Source organism: Anomaloglossus baeobatrachus, chromosome 7, assembly GCF_048569485.1.
Source record: "Anomaloglossus baeobatrachus isolate aAnoBae1 chromosome 7, aAnoBae1.hap1, whole genome shotgun sequence".
Lineage (NCBI taxonomy): Eukaryota > Metazoa > Chordata > Amphibia > Anura > Aromobatidae > Anomaloglossus > Anomaloglossus baeobatrachus.
In genome coordinates, this window is record NC_134359.1 from 282,151,089 (window position 1) to 282,177,807 (window position 26,719).

The 26,719-nt window shown below is 49.1% G+C and overlaps 4 protein-coding genes across 4 annotated transcripts; all 4 read left to right on the forward strand.

The window, feature by feature from the left end:
• The first annotated feature begins 1,198 nt into the window (after positions 1 to 1,198).
• Positions 1,199 to 1,609, forward strand: LOC142246372 (histone H3). Its single transcript, XM_075319421.1, has one exon. The coding sequence runs from the start codon at positions 1,199 to 1,201 to the stop codon at positions 1,607 to 1,609; it is 411 nt and encodes a 136-aa protein (XP_075175536.1).
• Positions 1,610 to 9,863: 8,254 nt separating this feature from the next.
• Positions 9,864 to 10,244, forward strand: LOC142246373 (histone H2B 1.1-like). Its single transcript, XM_075319422.1, has one exon. The coding sequence runs from the start codon at positions 9,864 to 9,866 to the stop codon at positions 10,242 to 10,244; it is 381 nt and encodes a 126-aa protein (XP_075175537.1).
• An 8,206-nt stretch (positions 10,245 to 18,450) lies between these two features.
• On the forward strand, positions 18,451 to 19,086 carry LOC142246731 (histone H1.3-like). The gene has a single exon (XM_075319784.1). It carries the CDS (start codon positions 18,451 to 18,453, stop codon positions 19,084 to 19,086), a length of 636 nt encoding a protein of 211 aa, XP_075175899.1.
• A 710-nt stretch (positions 19,087 to 19,796) lies between these two features.
• Positions 19,797 to 20,207, forward strand: LOC142246374 (histone H3). The gene has a single exon (XM_075319423.1). The coding sequence runs from the start codon at positions 19,797 to 19,799 to the stop codon at positions 20,205 to 20,207; it is 411 nt and encodes a 136-aa protein (XP_075175538.1).
• The last annotated feature ends 6,512 nt before the right edge of the window (positions 20,208 to 26,719 follow it).

A 26,719-nucleotide genomic window follows, 5' to 3' on the forward strand; every position in this document is an offset into this window, starting at 1 on the left:
GAGCCACGAGATGTAACATTACCCCCCCGTCTAGGGCCCCCCCGCCGCCTGTGCTCAAAGGCTGCTACCAAACCCGGAGCGTGGACATGATCCTCCAATTCCCAGGTCCTATGCTTCGGTCCACGACCGACCCACTCCACGAGGAAGTACCTCTTGCCCTGAACGATTTTTGTTTTAACCAACCTCGCTACTTCAGGGTTGTCGGACGAGGAGTCGGCCGTCTGCCACCAATCATGCCTGGCCTCTAGAACTCTGGTCCTTTTGGACCTGAGGAGGCCCACGACCTTGGAGGTATGGTCCCAGGAAAGTACATCGTTCCGTAACCTAGGGGGAACGAGGGTCTGGCCAGGTGGCACCAGGTCTAGGGGAGTGGGTGACCCGGTTGTTCCGACGTGTTCTTTACATGACCCTGCCCAGGACGAGATCTCCCCTGTTGTCCAGTTGAGTATCGGAGCATGCCGTTTCAACCAGGGGAGTCCTAGTAGGATCTCATCCGTCCCTTCTGGAAGCACCAGAAAGGACACCTGCTCATGGTGGCCTGGTGGTACATCCATCCTGAGAGGGACGGTGATCTGGGTAATGGGTTTGGCAAGTAGGGACCCGTTGACTACCTGGACACTGATTGGTTTAGGCAATAGGACCAGGGGAACAGAGTACCTAGTTGCCAGGGAGGCTGAAATGAAATTGCCGTCAGCGCCAGTGTCTAAGCAAGCCAGGGCAGGGAAGACAGTGGTGCCGAACTGCAACTGGGCGCTGAGGGTTAATTTAGAAGGAGAGGCAGCGCAGATTGGAGCCTACAAGTCACATGTAACCGCATCATCAGATTTTGGCGCCGGGAACATAGAAACCCGCGTTAGGATGTGTAGAAGGAGGAGGGAGCGGCGCTGTACAGCTCTGCGGGAATATACACAGGCACATCGGCGGCTCCTGTAACACCCGCTGCTCTGATACAGACACTACCCACAAGGGGGAGCTGCAGAGACCCCACTGCATCTGTAGGGCGGGATTACTAGGCCTCAGGCTCCGCCTCCTGTGAGCAATGATTGGTCGCGGACATCACACCCTATTAGCGGCTCCTGTTATTTTATGAAATATCCAATGGGGTATCCTACATGAAGCGGGAAAACGAGCAGCAGAGTATAAATCTCCTGCTCTCTGCTCTGCTCCTCATCACATCTGTTCTCCTCTATACTGAGCTATGGCCAGAACTAAGCAGACCGCTCGCAAATCCACCGGAGGGAAAGCTCCCCGCAAGCAGCTGGCCACTAAGGCCGCCAGGAAGAGCGCTCCCGCCACCGGCGGAGTGAAGAAGCCTCACCGTTACCGGCCAGGCACAGTCGCTCTCCGTGAGATCCGCCGGTACCAGAAGTCCACTGAGCTGCTGATCCGTAAGCTTCCCTTCCAGCGCCTGGTAAGAGAAATCGCCCAGGACTTCAAGACCGATCTCCGCTTCCAGAGCTCGGCCGTCATGGCCCTGCAGGAGGCCAGCGAGGCTTATCTGGTGGGGCTGTTTGAGGACACAAATCTGTGCGCCATCCACGCTAAGAGGGTCACCATCATGCCCAAAGATATCCAGCTGGCCCGCCGCATCCGTGGGGAGAGGGCTTAGATCTGTCCTGCACCCCGAGTACAACACAAAGGCTCTTCTCAGAGCCACCACATCCTCCTCATCAGAGCTGCTGCCGCTTATATCCTCTAATGTTTCCTACTAGTGTCTGCACCAGACTGTTTTATATAGGAATGTCGGTAACTATCTATAGCCATCCTCCATTACCGCGATTACTGCGGAGCTGGAAGTCAATGCGTGAAATAATCGGTTTGATCTTGGTCCATATCACTGAGATCAGACACGTGCGAGCAGTGAGTGATAAAGTACATTTACCCATTAATGCAAGATTCTAGGTGACCGCCCGTGTGTGCAGCTACATAGCGGTCTACAGCTTAGATCTGTTCTGATCACCTCAATATCAGTCTTATCACCACAAAGTTCACTTTGAAGAGCTGATCATTCACATCTGCCTGTTATTTTGCTCTGAGTCCTTTTGTTCTACAAAGTCATAACAGATTTCCAGAAAACCATACTATTTTATTATTATTATTATTATTATTTATTTATAGAGCACCATTAATTCCATGGTGCTGTACATGAGAAGGGGGTTACATACAAAATACGTATACAAGTTACAGTAGACAGACTAGTACAGAGGGAAGAGGGCCCTACCCTTGCGGGCTTACATTCTATAGGATTATGGGGAGGAGACAATAGGTGGGGTGTAGGTCAGGCGGCGGCTCCGCACGGTGGTCGGGCGGCAGCTCCACACGGTGGTCGGGCGGCAGCTCCGCACGGTGGCCGGGCGGCAGCTCCGCACGGTGGCCGGGCGGCAGCTCCGCACGGTGGTCAGGCGGCAGCGAGTTCATTGTAGATTGTAGGCATTTCTGAACAGATGAGTTTTCAGGTTCCGTTTGAAGTTTGCAAGGGTAGGGGATAGTCTGACGTGTTGAGGCAGCGAGTTCCAGGAGACTGGGGATGCTCGGGAGAAGTCTTGGAGTCGGTTGCGTGAGGAGCGAATGAGAGAGGAGGAGAGGAGGAGATCTTGGGAGGACCGGAGGTGACGTGTTGGAGTGTAGTGGGAGAGTAGTTCGGAGATGTACGGAGGGGAAAGATTATGCACAGCTTTGTAGGTCAGTGTTAGAAGTTTGAATTGGATACGGTGGAAGATTGGAAGCCAGTGGAGGGACATGCAGAGGGGAGAAGCGGGGTGGTATTGAGGAGAGAGGTGGATAAGTCGGGCAGCAGAGTTAAGGATGGACTGGAGAGGGGCGAGCGTGTTGGCAGGGAGGCCACAGAGGAGGATGTTACAGTAGTCGAGGCGGGAGATTATGAGGGCATGCACTAGCATTTTAGTAGATTGCAAATTGAGGAAAGGGCGGATTCTGGAAATATTTTTGAGTTGAAGACGGCAGGAGGTGGTGAGGGACTGGATGTGTGGTATGAAGGATAAGGCAGAGTCAAAGGTCACTCCGAGGCACCGAACTTTGGGTACTGGCGAGAGCGTGGTGTTATTTATTGTAATAGATAGATCAGGTGGAGAGTGTAGGTGAGACGGAGGAAAGATGATTAGTTCAGTTTTGGCCATATACCCGGCGTCCCTGTCTATCCAGGGATCACACAGGTGGCACAAACTCCTAATTATATCCGGGAAAGGAGAAACACGAGTTTTTGTAGTGCAAACAGTACATCATTTATTTAGTGAATATGGTGACAAGGGCTTGAAAGAGTTAAGATGAACAATAATATTGTCATATATATATATATATATATATATATATATATATATATATATATATATGACAATATTATTGTTCATCTTCACTCTTTCAAGCCCTTGTCACCATATTCACTAAATAAATTATGTATTGTTTGCACTACAAAAACTCGTGTTTCTCCTTTCCCGGAAAGTCATAACAATTGTAGTCACAACCATAAAGTCATTCCATGAAACAATAAGCATTGAATATAATGTACTACAATGCAGGAGGATTTTTTTTTTTGCAAAAAAAACGGATTACATACCTAACCAAAATAGAGTTTAAATCAATGCAGGGATAAAGTGCCAGCAGTGCAAGGGTTTGGTTCTAGCAACAAAGCTGCTATACACCTGGTTAATTACATAAATGGTATATAGGTAAGTACTACACTGCTAAAATCATAATTGTAATCACAAACATGCAGTCATTTCATCAAATACTAAGTATTGATTGACATATAAAGTGCTGCAAAGCAGGAGGAATATTTTTGCAAAAAACAGGGATGAAATACCTAAACATAATAGGATGAATAGAATTGACTCCCTAACTTCTGGTCTGATGAAGCCTGCTCTGTGACACACAAAATGTGGTTACCTCTCCTTGGGGGACTCCAGACCCTTGCACTGCTGGCACTTTATCCCTGCATTGATTTACATTCTATTCTATTTTGGTATGTAATCCCTGTTTGTTTTTTGTTTTTTTGCAAAAAAAAAAATCCTCCAGCATTGCAGCACTTGTCAATGCTTAATATTTGATGAAATTACTGTATGTTTGTGAGTACAACTATTTTTTTTTTAAATCAGGGCAGTACCAATTTTTTAAGTTTGTAGGGGTCTTGTTAAAAGATCCAGACCCTTGCATTGCTGACGCTTTATCCCTGCATTGATTTAAACTGTTTTATGTTATGTAATCCCTAATTTTTGTTTTTTTAAAAATTCCTCCTATATAGTATCATCTAATATATAAAGCTGAATGTGTGTGTATGTCCGGGATTGGCATCCGCACCGTCGCAGCTACAGCCACAAAATTTTGCACACTCACACTTCTGGACCCCAGGAGCGTCATAGGCTATGTTTCGAGGGGAAATTTTAACTCCGCTCTTTAGTTATTCGCCAAAAAAACAGCGAATGGAACTGGGAGCCACAGTGCAGCCAGATCTTCAGAAGAATGCGCGGCCATGCCCTTATATGGAATGTTGGCGTGTCACAATGCAGCCAGGGAAAGAGACATAGACAGAGAAAGAGACACATAAAGAGACCGACAGACAGGGAAAGAGAAAGATAGACAGACAAAGATAGAGAAACAGAGAGATATATACAGAGGGGGAGACAGACAGAGAATGGGAGAGAAACATAGAGACAGTTACTATCCTGGGCGTTAATATATTCTATTTATACATTCTATCCCGGGAATGTTAATACATTCTATTTTAACAGCCGATATTAACCCGGGCGAAGCCGGGTAGTACAGCTAGTTTTATTTATAAATAATTATTATTTGATGGAATGGCTACAATTGTTATGATTTTGGTAGCCGGGTGCTACTTACCCATATTTAATTACACAGGCCTGTCGTATTTTTTTCCCACTGCCAGAAGTCTATTGCATCTGTCATCTTTTCCTCTTTTTTTATATACAATATTTGTATCTCATATAGTTTTTGTACCCAAATAAATATTTGTCATTGTTCTGCATGATACCCCACTTGTTGTTCCGTTTTTCTTCCCCAATTATTTATTAGTGGTTTTGCAAACACCCCATGGGTAACCAAACAAGTCTCCATGAGGTTTCTCTATTAACTCGATCTTTTTACTAGTCTTTACTTGAATAATATCTGAAGGATTTTGCTTTTTCTAAGCTTCTATTGCTATGGACCTCTCACGCTCCGGTCAGGAAGAGCCTCCGCCAGTCGGAGCATTGTATGCAATCCCCGCCCCAGTTATACGGCCGTGTGACTGCTGCCTAATTACTGCTCTCATCATCCCGTGCCTGCTCTGCGCTACTACTCAGCAATCTTCATACTCTGGCTGGTGATGAAGCCGTTTATATCCCTCCACACAGCGGACATTGTCGCCTGAGTATGAGGCCGCTTCTCTGTGAAAATGTAAGATCATGTTATAACACGGACCTCCTGCTTGTAGCTGTGGAACTGATCTGTACATAGACTGCAGGAATAAGCGACTGGGGAGATAATGACGGAGATCTGGAAAGCTGCTTACATAACACATTAGTGTTCGGTGGATTTTATCTATGGACTGTATTTGGGATAATTCTCATTTGGGGAGAAGTTATATTAGAGTCAAATGAACTGCAGAAGAAGCCGAAAGGGCGGTAAATTCAAACTCCCTAACAGTTCTGTATTCTGCCAATCAGCAGAGGAAAGGCGGAGTCCTCAGTCTGTAAAACACGCCCCGGACGCGCGTCATCTTTTCAGTTCTCCTTCTGGTCCGACCATCCTCTACATAAAGGAGGAGTCGGCGTCAATTTATCACTTGTTTTGTTCTAACTACTTTGAAGATGTCTGGTCGCGGTAAAGGAGGAAAAGGTCTCGGGAAAGGCGGCGCCAAGCGGCACAGGAAGGTGCTCCGTGATAACATCCAGGGCATCACCAAGCCCGCCATCCGCCGTCTCGCCCGCAGAGGAGGCGTCAAGCGCATCTCCGGTCTCATCTACGAAGAGACTCGCGGAGTCCTGAAAGTTTTCCTGGAGAATGTGATCCGTGACGCCGTCACCTACACCGAGCACGCCAAGAGGAAGACCGTCACCGCCATGGACGTGGTGTACGCGCTGAAGCGCCAGGGCCGCACTCTCTACGGCTTCGGAGGTTAATTCTGCTCTATTCTGTCCTCACAACCCAAAGGCTCTTTTCAGAGCCACCCACATCTACCTGAAAGGCTACAATGTCCTGCTGCTGTGGGGTGAGCGGAGGGCAGATTTCCTGTGTCCTGGTGAATGCTGTTCGCTCTCACTGATCTATCATGTGGCTGTTATATATATAACACCGTGGTGTATGATGGGGGGAGGGGGGTATAGCCGAACATGGATATATCTGAGCATAGACCATATCCTCCTGTGCTGCGATTACTACAGAGTGAAAAGCAAAGTTCTGCTGGGAGATGAATGTTGATGCTGCTTACTGATATTTTTAGGATGAGACCCGTGTGGGTGATCGGGTACAGCGGACATTAACCAGGAATAACGCTGTATGAGGCAGCTGGATAGATGGACGAACTGTACCGGGTTTATAGACTCATGTAATTATCGCGTCTTGGGCACTATAGTCTCGGATCGATGGCGGCCACCGAAGATTAATAACCCTTCAGAATAATAATGGCGGCTCATCCTCCATCCAGCGCGATCACCGTGTGCGGGGGCAGCAGGTCTGGAGGACAGGACTGCGCTGTATCCTGAGTATTGTAGAGCTGCCCCAGACCTGAATCCTCAGAATATAATCTCCCCTATATGCAGAGGTGCAGGTTATAATCAGATGGACGGAGAGCAGCGATTGGGCGGGATGTTTACAATAACGGCAGGAGGGTGACAGCAGCGGGAGATGGAAAAGTAACTGAAACCGCAGCTGAATACGGTGATATCAAAGGGTTAAAATAAACGTATGAGCGCTCTTAAGTCTGAAATCTACGGTTTCAGAGGCGGAGCTACGAGTTTGAAATTCCCGCTCTGTAACACGTGGTTCTGCCTCTTTACACGCGATTGTCCTGCTGCTGTGGGGTGAGCTGACTGCCGATCTCCTGTGCTCCGGGGAATGCTGGAAACTGTCACTGATCTGTCATGTGTCTGATAATACAGATAAATCCAGTACAAGTTTCTTTACCCGGATTAACGCATTACTGGCCGATCCCGCTCCACATACGTGTTCTCACAGATGAGGCGACTTCACCCCCACAACCTGGTGGAGCATTCGAGGTGATCGGGCAGATCTACACTTTATCCACAGATCCGGTGTCGCATGATCCCCTTTTAGCGGGGAAATTTGTGACATGAAATTGCTGGTTAGTAGCCGCATTAGGAGTTCTGAAAACCCGGTCTATCTGCTCACAGCAAAGACAAATTTGCGCCCTTTGAAGGACAAGAACCTCCATCCCCTGTATATATTGAGCGCTGCTGTATACACTATAGAATAGCGTGGGCAGAAAAGCATCCACTGCGCAATCACCATATGGGCTCTATAGCAGATCAGTCGATTTATTTTACGCCCTGAATAGAAGCTACAGCTGCTGCGGAGAGGGGCGGGAGATCGGCGCTGCGCTCGATCACTGCTGACTCCTCTGCTTTAGCTGCAGCTGGAACATCGCGGGCACTAAGGAGTTAGTATCTGTGGACGGAAGCAGGGGCCTGCTTAGTGCTGATTGGTTGAGCATTGAATGATTCCCTGGCTGCTTTTCTCTCGTTCTGTGTTCTCTGATCCGCGGTGTCAGCGGGAGGGGCTCTGGCTATAGTGAAAATTAAATATGTAGGGTGTATTCAGCACTTTATCATGATCTGTACTATTAGCGGGCGTCCAGCACTATATGGGGGTATATTGCATTACATTGAAGTGCAGAGCCCTTTATAATGAGTAGAAAGCTCTGTATGGACATTATACAGCCCTCTATAGCAGTACAGAGCACTATTGGGGCCCCCGAAAAAAACGCGTTAAAATGTGACAGCCTAAATAATCTCACCGCTGTCCTGTACACTCCATAATGTGCTGTATATCTATAAAGTATTGGGTCCTTCCATATAGTTGTGTATACGTCCACAAAGTACAGTATACCCCGTGCATTGCCCTATACACCATCCATAGTGCTGTATACTTCCATATACTGCTGTAAACTCCTATTGTGCTGTTTATCATCTATAAAAGCTGAATACCTCCATATAGTGCTGTATTCTCCTTCCATACACCACTTTATACTCCACGTAGAGCCGCTTATACTTTCTCCAGAGTGGTGTAAACGCTCCAACCTTAAATTTCTATTCTGTAATGGCAACTGGATTCATCACAGGCACTAAGGTGTTAAAACTGAACGTCTGAGGAAAGCGATGTGTGGGCGGAGCCAGAATTGTAATGTGTCCTGATTGGCTGAGCTCTGAATTTGAAATTCCCGCACAATGGCTGAGTTTCTCCACTCTCTGTGCCTCGCGGTGTCAGGCGGAAGGTCTGGGGCTGAGTGAATACTTCATATGTAGGTTTATATTCAGCGCTATATGCAGACTTCTAATGGGGTCTGTGCAGCATAAAGAAAAGTGAGCAGCGACTCCGAATACAGCAAGTGTGAACACGCCCAATACCCGCAGAATACACAGAAGAATCCAGCGCTTCTGTAAGATCCAAGATGTCTGCAAACCCCGAGTGTATGAAATGTGAGCGGCGCCGCTGCTGTATGGAATAGATGAGATCAGGGCCAGCACAGGAGGCGCCTTGTCGCGGCTGATGGGATCTCAGGAAATCCACAAGTATCTCCATTATTATTCCGTATATTCCATATAGCAGATGCCGCTCACATTATGTGTTCAATGATTGCAGAAACCTCGGCGCTCACAGAGGCGGCCGTGCTTCTGTGTGGAGTCTGTACAGCTCTATATAGAGGCACGATATGAGGGTATATAACAGTAATTACAGCCACTGTGCCAACCTCATAATACACAGGACTATTCACACTGCCGGGTGCAGCTTATACCCCCGGAGATATATAGAACCGCGGCCATAATAAATCTATATGTACAGAACCACAGCAGAGATCAGCGGCGCCAGCTCCTGTGATGACGGGGTGGTGGCTCTTAGAAGAGCCTTTGTGTTGTGGATGATGCGGATCAGCGGCGTTACTTGCCCTTCTTACCGCTCTCGCTCTTCTTGCTGCTCTCGGTCTTCTTGGGCAGCAGCACGGCCTGGATGTTGGGCAGGACGCCTCCCTGGGCAATGGTCACCCCACCCAGCAGCCTGTTCAGCTCCTCGTCATTGCGCACAGCCAGCTGCAGGTGACGGGGGATGATGCGGGTCTTCTTGTTGTCCCGGGCAGCATTGCCGGCCAATTCCAGGATCTCAGCAGTCAGATACTCGAGCACAGCGGCCAGGTAGACCGGAGCGCCGGCGCCCACTCTCTCGGCGTAATTGCCCTTGCGGAGAAGCCTGTGCACACGACCGACTGGGAACTGCAGTCCTGCCCGGGATGAGCGGGTCTTGGCCTTAGCGCGGGCCTTCCCTCCTTGTTTGCCGCGTCCAGACATCGCTGCGTTGCTTTTTCGGAGATCAGACGATAAAGAACCGTAATGTGACGCGAGTGCGGCTCCGGAGTGTTTTATAAGCTGCTGCTCCGCCCTCCTTTCCTGTCATTGACTGAATCTGAAGTCATCCATGGAAATGAGACTTGTGGATCCCCCAATGAGCTGCAGGGGCGGTGATCATGACGTTCCACAAGTCACATGCCTTTTTCACCCAATGGAACGGCGATGTGTCATCAGTGCTCATTTGCATGGCCGGTCTATAAATACGGCCGCTCTGGGAGGAGAGATTATTATTCTCTTATCTTGTGACAAGATCTTTCTTCTCTCATCATGCCTGATCCCGCCAAGTCCGCCCCAGCCGCCAAGAAGGGCTCCAAGAAAGCCGTGACCAAGACTCAGAAGAAGGACGGCAAGAAGCGGAGGAAGACCAGGAAGGAGAGCTATGCCATCTACGTGTACAAGGTGCTGAAGCAGGTGCACCCCGACACCGGCATCTCCTCCAAGGCCATGGGCATCATGAATTGCTTCGTTGGTGACATCTTCGAGCGCATCTCAGGGGAAGCCTCCCGCCTGGCTCATTACAACAAGCGCCACACCATCACCTCCCGGGAGATCCAGACCGCCGTGCGCCTGCTGCTGCCGGGAGAGCTGGCCAAGCACGCCGTGTCCGAGGGCACCAAGGCCGTCACCAAGTACACCAGCGCCAAGTGAGCCGTTACTGGTGATCCCCATCCTCCACACCACAAAGGCTCTTCTAAGAGCCACCACATTGTTTACAGCAGAGCTTGATTCTGGAGAAACTGGGTATACAGCACAATAACGCGGTATATAGTGTTAGTTTGAATTCAAAGTACTTTGTATACAGATGTATTGCGTAAAATTGCGGTTTATAGTACTAGATTAGGAATGTCCTGCATTATACAGAACTATGGGGTTATATGGCAATGTCAGTATACAAAACCGTTTGGAGATTATGGCGGTATGCAGCATATAGAGATAACAGTAGTACCGTATATGGGGGTACTAGAAAACTCTGAACATTGCGGGCAGTAACGGGTTAACAGCGTCTATGGCCGGAGCCAGAGCCTTACTGACTAGCTGAGCGTTAAATTTGAAATTCCCGCCCTATGGCTGAGAGTTTCTGCTCTTTGTTCTCGGTAACACGCGGTGATCCGGTTTGTTTCCTCTTCTCAGGCCGGGAGTGATTGATATGTCCGCACTATATTGCTGTATACAGCGCTATATGGGCTTTCCCCATTACTATCCTAGGGTTTGGCAGCTATGTTTTTTTGTCAAATCACAGCTATTAACCCCATACATTGCCACCGCATCAGGGCAAGCGGGATGAGCTGTTGCATCTAATGTTATATACCAATTCTTTGGCGGCTGAAGGGTGATATTATCAGGCTGGGAGGGGCCAATAGCCATGGCTCTTCCTTCCCTAGTAAATACCAGCTACCTGCTTTACCTCGGCTGGTTATTAACAATGAGGGGGACTCCAAGCCATTTTTTTTTTACATTACAAAAATCTGTACAGTAACATCTGAAGAGCTAAAATATGTAAACCTGAAATATAGAAATTTTTGCTCTGCATTACTGCTACTGGAAAAAATGAAATACGTGGTTTAAAAATTAGCCAATTTGTGTAACCCCGACAAAGACAAGGCGTACCACTTTTTTGTCTCATTTTTCCCAATAGCAGTAATGCAGTGCCAAATTCTCTATACTACATGATTACAAAGTTTAGCTTTTCATTTGCTGCTGTACAGATTTTTGTAACGTTGAATTTTCAGTGTGCTTCTGTTCACACCTAGTGGATGTGCTGTCAGTCTTTTTATATTTTTTTTTTATATTTAATAAAAAAATCTGCATGGGATCCTCGATTTTTGATCAGCCACTGGAAAGCAGACAGCTGGGGGGGGGGGGGGTTGCAGCCTACAGCTGCTGCTTTATCTCAGCTGGCTTTCATAAATAGGGCAATAGCCCAAGTCATTTATTTGTTTTTGCTTCTTCAGTGGTGAGCTGCTAATCACAGCCTTCTCAATACTTGATGCGGCTGTAATGAGCCGGTAGTGCCACATAGGAAATGCTTCCTGATTGGCTGCTCTGTATTCTCTTTATTCAGGTCATAAACCTAAACAGGAACCAGACATACAGGTAAAAGCTAGTGTACAGGTGCGATACCCGAACACCCAGTGCCCAGTGTTATCCCCAAACTTTACAGTTTAGGTTTGCTCTTCCTTAGTTAAGAACCATCCTGATTGGCTGCAATTTGCAAAACAAGAAAAAAACACCAGTTCGATCCCCCATCACTAAAAGCAACATATGGACCCATACAGCTGTACAGGGAGGATATACATCGCTATATGGGGTGTATGTGTGGCGCCCCTGAGGCTTCAGTCACCACAGGGTACTACGCCTTACCAGAGGTGCAGTAATCATCCCGGGCAAGGAAGAGGTCGGTGCCGGTCATTCACAATCCACAAACATACATAAGCCAGTTGCCCTCTCACCAGGACGGGGTTAAGGTAGGGTCATTTAGAATGGTCACCACATCGTCTGGGGCCTCCCACCCACTAGCTTAGGTGCTCAGTTGGGCTGGGCAACTGATCTGGGGAGAGAGGAGCCACATACAGCAGTCTAGAAACCAACGGGAACCAAGTGGGATGCAGGAGAACACGGTCGCTGAGGAGAGAGCTCATATCTCACTCATGACTGGCACACATCTCGAAGCCCTAGGCTGGTGGGCACTTCATGGCCTGCCAGCAGAATTCGTCAGGCAGAAGATGTCAAGTCTTCTGGCCCACAACAGTGCCCTGGGTAAAGTAGCACATAGAGCCAGGAGTCGTGACCAAAGGGCGAACCCATCAACAGGCTCGCGCTGCCTGCTATGCGAGACGGGGCACATAATCACCCCCAGGACTCGGATCCCAGCGTAGATCTAAGCCACAGGGACTCGCACAATACAGCACAGGACTCGCACAACACAGCGCAGGAAGGAAGGCCTCACGGAGCATCCCACCGGTTCAGGCCTCCGAACTATCCGGCATTGGCTGGAGCCCATCACAGCGGAGTTTGGCAGTCAAACAACAGGAGCAAGTCATTCAGGATACAACTTAAACTGCAACCGCTCTGTTGTCTGATCCATACCGCGCCCTGCACTCTCGCACATGGTTGAACAGCCACCCCCAACCTGGGGCCTAGCTCTGTCTGTGGAGAGCTGCAACACCTAAGCTGCATCACCATCTGCCCCAGAAGAGAGACATTCTGCAGCGGCCGCTAACAACTGGCTGCATACCACAGGTGGCGTTACAAATAACTACTACTACCAACGTCCCCAACCAACCCCTTCATCTCTTATAGACACCGTCGGGGCACGGAACCGGGCCAGGCCGCTGTGACATCCCAAACTGGCCCAGTGACGGGTAAGGGTACTTTCACACTTGCGTTATTTACCTTTTGGCGCAATCCGCCTGTTGCGTCCCCTGCGTCACCAGTTGTGCCTCTTACGCACACGTACAGCATACCCCAGGACCCCTGTGGAGTTAACAGGGTGTTCCAGGATTGGGTGTGTGAACCTATTATCCTCCTTGCCTTCCCAGTCAACGCTACTGGTGTCATCTCTTGGCCTGACGTGTCCTCTACATACGTCACCATTAGCGTAGTGACCAGAAACGCTAATCGAAGGATCGCTCGGCTTGTCGTGTCTAACAGACGTGGCCGACAGGGCGCTGTCGCAGCGGTCTTCTCGGTCAACACTACCTGGTCACCATCCGGCCTGACGTGTTCCCTATACACGTGGTCGGGGTTGCGCCAATTCCACCGTAACGCTAACTGGGTTGTCATCCGGTCTAACGTGTCTCTACACACGTGACCGGTTCCCTGGTGTGCTGGTTATCTATGAGTCATCAGTCCTATAAAGTCCACTTAACCCACAGGGATCCAGCAGCTTCATTGCCATCTGGAGCATGGTGGGCCCTGACTGCCGATAGGGATATATACCCCCTTTTCCTAATCTGCCGGTCCCCCCGTAACACCGCCCTTTTGAAAAACAGTGGAATTCGTTAACGGATTCCTCTGTTTCCCATAGACTTGTATGGATGACGGATTGTGCCAAAAGTAACTGCGTTGCTTCCGCTGGCCGACGCTGCGTTGCTTCCGCCGGGCGTAAGGAATGCAGCATGTAACGTTTTTTGAGCGACTGAATTCTTTATTTTTCACTGCGCATGCTTTTTTTTTTTTTAAATCACAGAAACTTTATTTTGTCTCTCGGCGGCCGAACTTTCAGCTGATCGCCTGGCGGCCGGCTATTGAGAGCGATCAGCTGAGCGGCCGGCTTTTGAGAGTGATCAGCTGGGAAATACAAACAGCCTAGTTGGAGTCGAGTGACAGTGAGAGGAGTGGAGTTGTAGAGCTGTCAGGGACCCGGCTAGGAGCCTGGGACCCTTGAACCATCAGGCAGGCAGACGGTGGTGGCCGCCTGCAGGAGTACTGGTACAGCAGCCGACGGAACCTTAGGGACCGGGCCAGGGTTGGAGCCCGCCGGCCCTGAACCAAGGAGTCAACCATTTACCGGAGCACCAGAAACCGGGTACTCAGACCCCATCCTAGCTTAGAAGCCACTGAGTATAGGCAAACTAACTGATTGCAGGCTGGACCTCACGGGTTCATCCTCACCCAAAGTCCAGAAAGAAGGCAAAAGCCCACCGATACCAGGTGAGAGCCACCGCCAAGGGCCAAACATCCGACGGGCCAGCACCTGCGGGCAACCGAGGGCTCCTCCGGCAGCTCAACGCCGGGGAGCGGGCTACCACTGTCCAGGCAGGGGAGCCAAAAACCACAACAAGAGGTGCAAGGGAAAGGGGCCACCATCAACCTCACAAGGGGACACAAGCAGCCGGCTGCGGGACCCTACCATACTCGAACTTTGGTTTACCAGCGACTCTGAATGTGAATTAATCGTAAGTACACCAGTGCGATCCGGGCACGACACTGCACCGCAGCATGGCACCCTGCATCCCGACAACAACACCGTTGGCAGTCCCCCACCGGGCCCCGGGACACACCGCCCCTACCCACGGAGGGGCTAACATCTAGGCTGTGACCGCAAGACCGATCCCGGATGAGCCCGCACCTTCACTTCAGCCGCAGCGGTGGTGCATCCCGTCACCACGACCCGTGGGTGGCGTCATGACCCATAGGATGACAACGCGGCCCTCCCCGGCTGCGCACCTTGTCCCACACCACCACCACACTACTGGCTCTCCCCTTAACAGAGCGACGTGGCCCCCGGTCCGGAGGCGCTCGTGTCACAGACAACCCGAGCCCGGACCTCGAGCGGCTCGGCCCGAGCCGCGGAGAAGCGTCCGGGCCCCTATCAGGGCGCCCAGACAAGCGGCCGGTGTCCGCACAGAGAGGCAGGCGGCCGGCGCCCGCACAGAGAGGCGGCCGCCCGCCCACACAGACAAGCGGCCGGCCACCCGCCCGCACAGACAAGTGGCCGGCACCCATACAGAGAGGCAGGCGGCTGCCCGCCCGCACAGACAAGCGGCCAGCACCCATACAGAGAGGCAGGCGGCCGACCGGCCACCCGCCCGCTCAGACAAGTGGCCGGCGCCCATACAGAGATGCAGGCGCCCGCCCGCCGCACAGACAAGCGGCCGGCACCCATACAGAGAGACAGGCGGCCGTCCGCCCGCACAGACAAGCGACCGGCGCCCGCACAGAGAGGCAGGCAGCCACCCGGCCGCCCACACAGACAAGCGGCCGGCGCCCGCACAGAGAGGCAGACCGTCAGCCGCAGGCATACACAGGCGGCCGGTGCCCACACAGAGAGGCAGGCAGCCGGCCGGCCACCCGCCCGCACAGACAAGTGGCCGGCGCCCATACAGAGAGGCAGGCGGCCGCCTGTGCTCAGTGTCAGCCAATAGACGCTCAGGACGGTGTAGCTCAGCAGCCAATCAGTGCGCAGTAAGACTGTACATATAACTAGACGCCGCCAGCTCCGTCCTCAGTGTTTTCCCCGCAGAAGATCTTTTTGTGTTTTATTTCCGCATCACACGATGGCAGAGACCGCACCAGCCGCCGCTCCTCCTGCTGCCGAACCGGCCGCCAAGTCTAAGAAGCAGCCGAAGAAATCCGGGGCCGCAAAAAAAAGCAAGAAATCTTGTTGAAAGATCCAGACCCTTGCATTGCTGATACTTTATACCTGCATTGATTTAAACTGTTATATGTTATGTAATCCCTAATTTGTGTTTTTTAAAAATTCCTCCTACATAGTATCATCTAATATATAAAGCTGAATGTGTGTATGTCCAGGATTGGCATCCGCACCGTCGCAGCTACAGCCACAAAATTTTGCACACTCACACTTCTGGACCCCAAGGGCGTCATAGGCTATAGGCTATGTTTTGAGGGGAAATTTTAACTCCGCTCTTTACAGTTATTCGCCAAAAAATCTGCCTCCATTACAGCGAATGGAACTGGGAGAAACAGTGCAGCCAGATCTTCAGAAGAATGCGCGCGGCCATGCCCTTATATGGAATGTTGGCGTGTCGCAATGCAGCCAGGGAAAGAGACATAGACAGGGAAAGAAACACACACAAAGAGACACATAAAGAGACAGACTGACAGGGAAAGAGAGAGACAGGTTAAGAGACAGACACCGGGAAACAGACAGACAGGGAAAGAGACAGATAGACAGACAAGGAAAGAGACAGACAAAGATAGAGAGACAGAGAGATATATACAGAGGGGGAGACAGACAGAGAATGGGAGAGAAACATAGAGACAGTTACTATCCTGGGCGTTAATATATTCTATTTATACATTCTATCCCGGGAATGTTAATACATTCTATTTTAACAGCCGTTATTAACCCGGGCGAAGCCGGGTAGTACAGCTAGTTTTATATATAAATAATTATTATTTGATGGAATGGCTACAATTGTTATGATTTTGGTAGCCGGGTGCTACTGACCCATATTTAATTACACAGGCCTGTCGTATTTTTTTTTCCCTGCCAGAAGTCTATTGCATCTGTCATCTTTTCCTCTTTTTTATATACAATATTTGTATCTCATATAGTTTTTGTACCCAAATAAATATTTGTCATTGTTTTGCATGATACCACACTTGTTGTTCCGTTTTTCTTCCCCAATTATTTATTAGTGGTTTTGCAAACACCCCATGGGTAACTAAGCAAGTCTCCCTGAGGTTTCTCTATTAACTCGATCTTTTTACTAGTCTTTACTTGAATAATATCTGAAGGATTTTGCTTTTTCTAAGCTTCTATTGCTATGGACCTCTCACGCTCCGGTCAGGAAGAGTCTCCGCCAGTCGGAGCATTGTATGCAATCCCGGCCCCAGTTATACGGCCGTGTGACTGCTGCCTAATTACCGCTCTCATCATCCCGTGCCTGCTCTGCACTACTACTCAGCAATCTTCATACTCTGGCTGGTGATGAAGCCGTTTATATCCCTCCACACAGCGGACATTGGTGCCTGAGTATGAGGCCGCTTCTCTGTGAAAATGTAAGATCATGTTATAGCACGGACCTCCTGCTTGTAGCTGTGGAACTGATCTGTACATAGACTGCAGGAATAAGCGACTGGGGAGATAATGACGGAGATCTGGAAAGCTGCTTACATAACACATTAGTGTTCGGTGGATTTTATCTATGGACTGTATTTGGGATAATTCTGTTAAAAAATAGAGAGCTGTCTTTGTCTTTCTCCTCTAATTCGTCTTCATCATCCTCCTTGTATTTTTCCTCTTCCTTTTCCTATTCATAATTGTCTTCATTATCCTCAGCTCTCTTGCCCTTTTCCACTACACGCTGCTGAATACAATGTACGCACTGCTGTGTATACACTGTCCACATTGCTATATGTACTGTATACCCTGCTATGTAAACGCTGCATACTGCTGTATATCATGTACACATTGCTCTACTATTATGGACACTTATAAAGCTGCTGATCTGTGCTGTGCAGTATATACAGCTGTGCTGTGTGCGGATTGAGCATTTTGCGTCTTCGCTTCTTCCTCAGTATTTCGCCGTTTGCACAGTAGTTGGTGTCAGATGCGTGATTAATATTTCCGTGATTACACAGGGATTTTTCTGCTTTTGGATGGAGTGGGTCGCATTGTGAAGTCATCGCCTCATCACAGCTCTTCCCACCAGTACAGGCCTCAGAGATAAAAGCTTCACAGAGGATAAGACACAATATTCTGCAGGAGATTGCACTGATCTACCTATGGGCATGATCTACTGATGTGGAGACCTGGTTACTCCCGATACTCTGCACACACGGGATAGATTTATATTCCAGCTCAGGGAGGTGCAGGCAGCGGAGGCCATCGCCTGTGTTACCATTCTGGGCTCTCAGCAGCTCCAGGTCGCCCCCACATAGTATAATCTGCTGCCTGCACAGTATATATTGTAGTGATGATCCTTATTGTGGTGATAAGAGCCGGGAATAGGAGGACGAGCTCCCGCAGCAGTTTTATTTTCTCTGACACTCAGTGATGAGCAGATCGGGAGGACGGCGGCGATGATCCCGGGACCTTCTCTCCGCTGTTTCCCGGCTTCTCTGGTAGTGACGGCGACAAACGCTCAGTGGAGATGTTGGAGGATGGGAAGTGCTGGAGAAAGCGCGCTCACCCGTCCGGCTGTAGCCGATAAAGGGCTTTTATCCCGGGCAGGGAAGCACAAGGGGAGAGCGGCGCTTCACTCTGGGACGGTCGGGAGAAGGCGGGGCCTGTGTTCAGTGTCAGCCAATAGAAGCTCAGGACAGTGCAGCTTAGCAGCCAATCAGTGCGCAGTAAGACTGTATATAGAACAGACTCCTCCAGCTCCGTCCTCAGTGGTTTCCTCACAGGAGATTTTTTTGTGTTTTATTTCCGCATCACGCGATGGCAGAGACCGCACCAGCCGCCGCTCCTCCTGCTGCCGAACCGGCCGCCAAATCTAAGAAGCAGCCGAAGAAATCCGGGGCCGCAAAGAAAAGCAAGAAATCTTTCGGTCCCAGTATCTCCGAGCTGATTGTCAATGCCGTTTCCGCCTCTAAGGAGCGCAGTGGGGTCTCTCTGGCCGCCGTGAAGAAGCTTCTGACTGCCCGAGGCTACGATGTAGAGAAGAACAACAGCCGGGTGAAGCTGGGCGTCAAGGGTCTGGTCACCAAAGGCGTCCTCCTCCAGGTGAAGGGCAGCGGCGCCTCCGGATCCTTCAAGCTGAACAAGAAGCAGGAGAGCAAGGACAAGGTGGCCAAGAAGAAGCCAGCAGCTGCGGCCAAGAAACCCGCTGCAGCAAAGAAAGCGGCCAAATCTCCTAAGAAGCCCAAGAAGGCTCCGACCACGGCCAAGAAGAGCCCGAAGAAGGCTAAGAAGCCCGCAGCTGCCAAGAAGGCGGCAAAGAGCCCCAAGAAGAAGTCCGCTCCGAAACCCAAGAAGGTGACCAAGAGCCCGGCTAAGAAGGCGGCAAAACCCAAAGCTGCAAAGAGTCCGGCTAAGAAGGCAGCGAAAGCCAAGAAGCCCGCGGCTAAGAAATAAGCTGCAGCCGCCCTGATACTTCCTCACAAAGGCTCTTTTCAGAGCCAACACCTTGTCCCGGCAGAGCTGTGATCAGGAGCGGACATTGTATTTTTCATTCTTCCGCACAGTGTCTCCATCTACAGGATCCTGCACACTGGTGTCACTATAATGAGGGTTATTTCCCCGGCTCTGGCGCTGTATTCCCGCCATATCACGTGTGCAGCTGATCACACCCCGGCCGCGCTCCTGCAGGTCACAGCAGCGGGAGTGATGCGCGTGTAATGAGCTCTTCTGTCGCTGCTCCCTTGTGAGCGCAGATTGGAGCCTACAAGTCACATGTACCCGCATCATCAGATTTTGGCCCCGGGAACATAGAAACCCGCGTTAGGATGTGTAGGAGGAGGGGGAGCGGCGCTGTACAGCTCTGCGGGAATATACACAGGCACATCGGCGGCTCCTGTAACACCCGCTGCTCTGATACAGACACTACCCACAAGGGGGAGCTGCAGAGACCCCACTGCATCTGTAGGGCGGGATTACTAGGCCTCAGGCTCCGCCTCCTGTGAGCAATGATTGGTCGCGGACATCACACCCTATTAGCGGCTCCTGTTATTTTCTGAAATATCCAATGGGGTATCCTACATGAAGCGGGAAAACGAGCAGCAGAGTATAAATCTCCTGCTCTCTGCGCTGCTCCTCATCACATCTGTTCTCCTCTATACTGAGCTATGGCCAGAACTAAGCAGACCGCTCGCAAATCCACCGGAGGGAAAGCTCCCCGCAAGCAGCTGGCCACTAAGGCCGCCAGGAAGAGCGCTCCCGCCACCGGCGGAGTGAAGAAGCCTCACCGCTACCGGCCAGGCACAGTCGCTCTCCGTGAGATTCGCCGGTACCAGAAGTCCACTGAGCTGCTGATCCGTAAGCTTCCCTTCCAGCGCCTGGTAAGAGAAATCGCCCAGGACTTCAAGACCGATCTCCGCTTCCAGAGCTCGGCCGTCATGGCCCTGCAGGAGGCCAGCGAGGCTTATCTGGTGGGGCTGTTTGAGGACACAAATCTGTGCGCCATCCACGCTAAGAGGGTCACCATCATGCCCAAAGATATCCAGCTGGCCCGCCGCATCCGTGGGGAGAGGGCTTAGATCTGTCCTGCACCCCGAGTACAACACAAAGGCTCTTCTCAGAGCCACCACATCCTCCTCATCAGAGCTGCTGCCGCTTATATCCTCTAATGTTTCCTACTAGTGTCTGCACCAGACTGTTTATATAGGAATGTCGGTAACTATCTATAACCATCCTCCATTACCGCGATTACTGCGGAGCTGGAAGTCAATGCGTGAAATAATCGGGTTGATCTTGGTCCATATCACTGAGATCAGACACGTGCGAGCAGTGAGTGATAAAGTACATTTACCCATTAATGCAAGATTCTAGGTGACCGCCCGTGTGTGCAGGTACATAGCGGTCTACAGCTTAGATCTGTTCTGATCACCTCAATATCAGTCTTATCACCACAAAGTTCACTTTGAAGAGCTGATCATTCACATCTGCCTGTTATTTTCCTCTGAGTCCTTTTGTTCTACAAAGTCATAACAGATTTCCAGAAAACCATACTAGTCATATACCCGGCGTCCCTGTCTATCCAGGGATCACACAGGTGGCACAAACTCCTAATTATATCCGGGAAAGGAGAAACACGAGTTTTTGTAGTGCAAACAGTACATCATTTATTTAGTGAATATGGTGACACGGGCTTGAAAGAGTTAAGATGAACAATAATATTGTCATATATATATATATATATATATATATATATATATATGACAATATTATTGTTCATCTTAACTCTTTCAAGCCCTTGTCACCATATTCACTAAATAAATTATGTATTGTTTGCACTACAAAAACTCGTGTTTCTCCTTTCCCAGAAAGTCATAACAATTGTAGTCACAACCATAAAGTCATTCCATGAAACAATAAGCATTGAATATAATGTACTACAATGCAGGAGGATTTTTTTTTTTTTGCAAAAAAAACGGATTACATACCTAACCAAAATAGAGTTTAAATCAATGCAGGGATAAAGTGCCAGCAGTGCAAGGGTTTGGTTCTAGCAACAAAGCTGCTATACACCTGGTTAATTACATAAATGGTATATAGGTAAGTACTACACTGCTAAAATCATAATTGTAATCACAAACATGCAGTCATTTCATCAAATACTAAGTATTGATTTACATAAAGTGCTGCAAAGCAGGAGGAATATTTTTGCAAAAAACAGGGATGAAATACCTAAACATAATAGGATGAATAGAATTGACTCCCTAACTTCTGGTCTGATGAAGCCTGCTCTGTGACACACAAAATGTGGTTACCTCTCCTTGGGGGACTCCAGACCCTTGCACTGCTGGCACTTTATCCCTGCATTGATTTACATTCTATTCTATTTTGGTATGTAATCCCTGTTTGTTTTTTTTCTTTTTTTTTGCAAAAAAAAAAATCCTCCAGCATTGCAGCACTTGTCAATGCTTAATATTTGATGAAATTACTGTATGTTTGTGAGTACAACTATTTTTTTTTTAAATCAGGGCAGTACCAATTTTTTAAGTTTGTAGGGGTCTTGTTAAAAGATCCAGACCCTTGCATTGCTGACGCTTTATCCCTGCATTGATTTAAACTGTTTTATGTTATGTAATCCCTAATTTTTGTTTTTTTAAAAATTCCTCCTATATAGTATCATCTAATATATAAAGCTGAATGTGTGTGTATGTCCGGGATTGGCATCCGCACCGTCGCAGCTACAGCCACAAAATTTTGCACACTCACACTTCTGGACCCCAGGAGCGTCATAGGCTATGTTTCGAGGGGAAATTTTAACTCCGCTCTTTAGTTATTCGCCAAAAAAACAGCGAATGGAACTGGGAGCCACAGTGCAGCCAGATCTTCAGAAGAATGCGCGGCCATGCCCTTATATGGAATGTTGGCGTGTCACAATGCAGCCAGGGAAAGAGACATAGACAGAGAAAGAGACACATAAAGAGACCGACAGACAGGGAAAGAGAAAGATAGACAGACAAAGATAGAGAAACAGAGAGATATATACAGAGGGGGAGACAGACAGAGAATGGGAGAGAAACATAGAGACAGTTACTATCCTGGGCGTTAATATATTCTATTTATACATTCTATCCCGGGAATGTTAATACATTCTATTTTAACAGCCAATATTAACCCGGGCGAAGCCGGGTAGTACAGCTAGTTTTATTTATAAATAATTATTATTTGATGGAATGGCTACAATTGTTATGATTTTGGTAGCCGGGTGCTACTTACCCATATTTAATTACACAGGCCTGTCGTATTTTTTTCCCACTGCCAGAAGTCTATTGCATCTGTCATCTTTTCCTCTTTTTTATATACAATATTTGTATCTCATATAGTTTTTGTACCCAAATAAATATTTGTCATTGTTCTGCATGATACCCCACTTGTTGTTCCGTTTTTCTTCCCCAATTATTTATTAGTGGTTTTGCAAACACCCCATGGGTAACCAAACAAGTCTTCCTGAGGTTTCTCTATTAACTCGATCTTTTTACTAGTCTTTACTTGAATAATATCTGAAGGATTTTGCTTTTTCTAAGCTTCTATTGCTATGGACCTCTCACGCTCCGGTCAGGAAGAGCCTCCGCCAGTCGGAGCATTGTATGCAATCCCGGCCTCAGTTATACGGCCGTGTGACTGCTGCCTAATTACTGCTCTCATCATCCCGTGCCTGCTCTGCACTACTACTCAGCAATCTTCATACTCTGGCTGGTGATGAAGCCGTTTATATCCCTCCACACACCAGACATTGGTGCCTGAGTATGAGGCCGCTTCTCTGTGAAAATGTAAGCTCATGTTATAGCACGGACCTCCTGCTTGTAGCTGTGGAACTGATCTGTACATAGACTGCAGGAATAAGCGACTGGGGAGATAATGGCGGAGATCTGGAAAGCTGCTTACATAACACATTAGTGTTCGGTGGATTTTATCTATGGACTGTATTTGGGATAATTCTCATTTGGGGAGAAGTTATATTAGAGTCAAATGAACTGCAGAAGAAGCAGAAAGGGCGGTAAATTCAAACTCCCTAACAGTTCTGTATTCTGCCAATCAGCAGAGGAAAGGCGGAGTCCTCAGTCTGTAAAACACGCCCCGGACGCGCGTCATCTTTTCAGTTCTCCTTCTGGTCCGACCATCCTCTACATAAAGGAGGAGTCGGCGTCAATTTATCACTTGTTTTGTTCTAACTACTTTGAAGATGTCAGGTCGCGGTAAAGGAGGAAAAGGTCTCGGGAAAGGCGGCGCCAAGCGGCACAGGAAGGTGCTCCGTGATAACATCCAGGGCATCACCAAGCCTGCCATCCGCCGTCTCGCCCGCAGAGGAGGCGTCAAGCGCATCTCCGGCCTCATCTACGAAGAGACTCGCGGAGTCCTGAAAGTTTTCCTGGAGAATGTGATCCGTGACGCCGTCACCTACACCGAGCACGCCAAGAGGAAGACCGTCACCGCCATGGACGTGGTGTACGCGCTGAAGCGCCAGGGCCGCACTCTCTACGGCTTCGGGGGTTAATTCTGCTTTACTCTGTCCTCACAACCCAAAGGCTCTTTTCAGAGCCACCCACATCTACCTGAAAGGCTACAATGTCCTGCTGCTGTGGGGTGAGCTGAGGGCAGATTTCCTGTGTTCAGAGCTGTTCGCTCTCACTGATCTATCATGTGGCTGTTATACATATAACACCGGGGTGTGTGATGGGGGGAGGGGGGTATAGCCGAACATGGATATATCTGAGCATAGACCATATCCTCCTGTGCTGCGATTACTACAGAGTGAAAAGCAAAGTTCTGCTGGGAGATGAATGTTGATGCTGCTTACTGATATTTTTAGGATGAGACCCGTGTGGGTGATCGGGTACAGCGAATACTAACCAGGAATAACGCTGTATGAGGCAGCTGGATAGATGGACGAACTGTACTGGGTTTATAGACTCATGTAATCACCGCGTCCTGGGCACTATAGTCTCGGATCGATGGCGGCCACCGAAGAACCCTTCAGAATAATAATGGCGGCTCATCCTCCATCCAGCGCGATCACCGTGTGCGGGGGCAGCAGGTCTGGAGGACAGGACTGCGCTGTATCCTGAGTATTGTAGAGCTGCCCCAGACCTGAATCCTCAGAATATAATCTCCCCTATATGCAGAGGTGCAGGTTATAATCAGATGGACGGAGAGCAGCGATTGGGCGGGATGTTTACAATTACGGCAGGAGGGTGACAGCAGCGGGAGATGGAAAAGTAACTGAAACCGCAGCTGAATACGGTGATATCAAAGGGTTAAAATAAACGTATGAGCGCTCTTATGTCTGAAATCTACGGTTTCAGAGGCGGAGCTACGAGTTTGAAATTCCCGCTCTGTAACACGTGGTTCTGCCTCTTTACACGCGATTGTCCTGCTGCTGTGGGGTGAGCTGACTGCCGATCTCCTGTGCTCCGGGGAATGCTGGAAACTGTCACTGATCTGTCATGTGTCTGATAATACAGATAAATCCAGTACAAGTTTCTTTACCCGGATTAACGCATTACTGGCCGATCCCGCTCCACATACGTGTTCTCACAGATGAGGCGACTTCACCCCCACAACCTGGTGGAGCATTCGAGGTGATCGGGCAGATCTACACTTTATCCACAGATCCGGTGTCGCATGATCCCCTTTTAGCGGGGAAATTTGTGACATATGAAATTGCTGGTTAGTAGCCGCATTAGGAGTTCTGAAAACCCGGTCTATCTGCTCACAGCAAAGACAAATTTGCGCCCTTTGAAGGACAAGAACCTCCATCCCCTGTATATATTGAGCGCTGCTGTATACACTATAGAATAGCGTGGGCAGAAAAGCATCCACTGCGCAATCACCATATGGGCTCTATAGCAGATCAGTCGATTTATTTTACGCCCTGAATAGAAGCTACAGCTGCTGCGGAGAGGGGCGGGAGATCGGCGCTGCGCTCGATCACTGCTGACTCCTCTGCTTTAACTGCAGCTGGAACATCGCGGGCACTAAGGAGTTAGTGTCTGTGGACGGAAGCAGGGGCCTGATTAGTGCTGATTGGCTGAGCATTGAATGATTCCCTGGCTGCTTTTCTCTCGTTCTGTGTTCTCTGATCCGCGGTGTCAGCGGGAGGGGCTCTGGCTATAGTGAAAATTAAATATGTAGGTTGTATTCAGCACTTTATCATGATCTGTACTATTAGCGGGCGTCCAGCACTATATGGGGGTATATTGCATTACATTGAAGTGCAGAGCACTTTATGATGAGTAGAAAGCTCTGTATGGACGTTATACAGCCCTCTATAGCAGTACAGAGCTCTATTGGGGCCCCCGAAAAAAACGCGTTAAAATGTGACAGCCTAAATAATCTCACCGCTGTCCTGTATACTCCATAATGTGCTGTATATCTATAAAGTATTGGGTCCTTCCATATAGTTGTGTATACGTCCACAAAGTACAGTATACCCCGTGCAGTGCCCTATACACCATCCATAGTGCTGTATACTTCCATATACTGCTGTAAACTCCTATTGTGCTGTTTATCATCTATAAAAGCTGAATACCTCCATATAGTGCTGTATTCTCCTTCCATACACCACTTTATACTCCATGTAGAGCCGCTTATACTTTCTCCAGAGTGGTGTAAACTCTCCAACCTTAAATTTCTATTCTGTAATGGCAACTGGATTCATCACGGGCACGAAGGTGTTAAAACTGAACGTCTGAGGAAAGCGATGTGTGGGCGGAGCCAGAATTGTAATGTGCCCTGATTGGCTGAGCTCTGAATTTGAAATTCCCGCACAATGGCTGAGTTTCTCCACTCTCTGTTCTCTGTGCCCCGCGGTGTCAGGCGGGAGGTCTGGGGCTGAGTGAATACTTCATATGTAGGTTTATATTCAGCGCTATATGCAGACTTCTAATGGGGTCTGTGCAGCATAAAGAAAAGTGAGCAGCGACTCCGAATACAGCAAGTGTGAACTCGCCCAATACCCGCAGAATACACAGAAGAATCCAGCGCCTGTGTAAGATCCAAGATGTCTGCAAACCCCGAGTGTATGAAATGTGAGCGGCGCCGCTGCTGTATGGAACAGATGAGATCAGGGCCAGCACAGGAGGCGCCTTGTCGCGGCTGATGGGATCTCAGGAAATCCACAAGTATCTCCATTATTATTCCGTATATTCCATATAGCAGATGCCGCTCACATTATGTGTTCAATGATTGCAGAAACCTCGGTGCTCACAGAGGCGGCCGTGCTTCTGTGTGGAGTCTGTACAGCTCTATATAGAGGCACGATATGGGGGTATATAACACTGGAGTTACAGTGATGGGATTTCCGATCACAGATTGTTCGCAGTCATTGTATATAGATCCAGTGTGAGCGGCAGAGTCCGTGTACCACACTGCGCCGCCACATGGGGAGTGCGGACAGGAACACAGGGTCGCCCTGCACTAGTGGAGTCATCAGGAGCCGTACGTAGAGGAGCATCTACCCACATTATACCATCTAATGCCCGGCGCCCATCACCGGCCCCAAATCCCCGCAGAAAGGGGGACAACAGCGGCTGTTACT

Bases quoted from the DNA above. Each gene is read 5' to 3' on its own strand.
- LOC142246731 (XM_075319784.1), top strand. From the start codon at position 18,451: ATGGCAGAGACCGCACCAGCCGCCGCTCCTCCTGCTGCCGAACCGGCC.
- LOC142246373 (XM_075319422.1), top strand. From the start codon at position 9,864: ATGCCTGATCCCGCCAAGTCCGCCCCAGCCGCCAAGAAGGGCTCCAAG.
- LOC142246374 (XM_075319423.1), top strand. From the start codon at position 19,797: ATGGCCAGAACTAAGCAGACCGCTCGCAAATCCACCGGAGGGAAAGCT.
- LOC142246372 (XM_075319421.1), top strand. From the start codon at position 1,199: ATGGCCAGAACTAAGCAGACCGCTCGCAAATCCACCGGAGGGAAAGCT.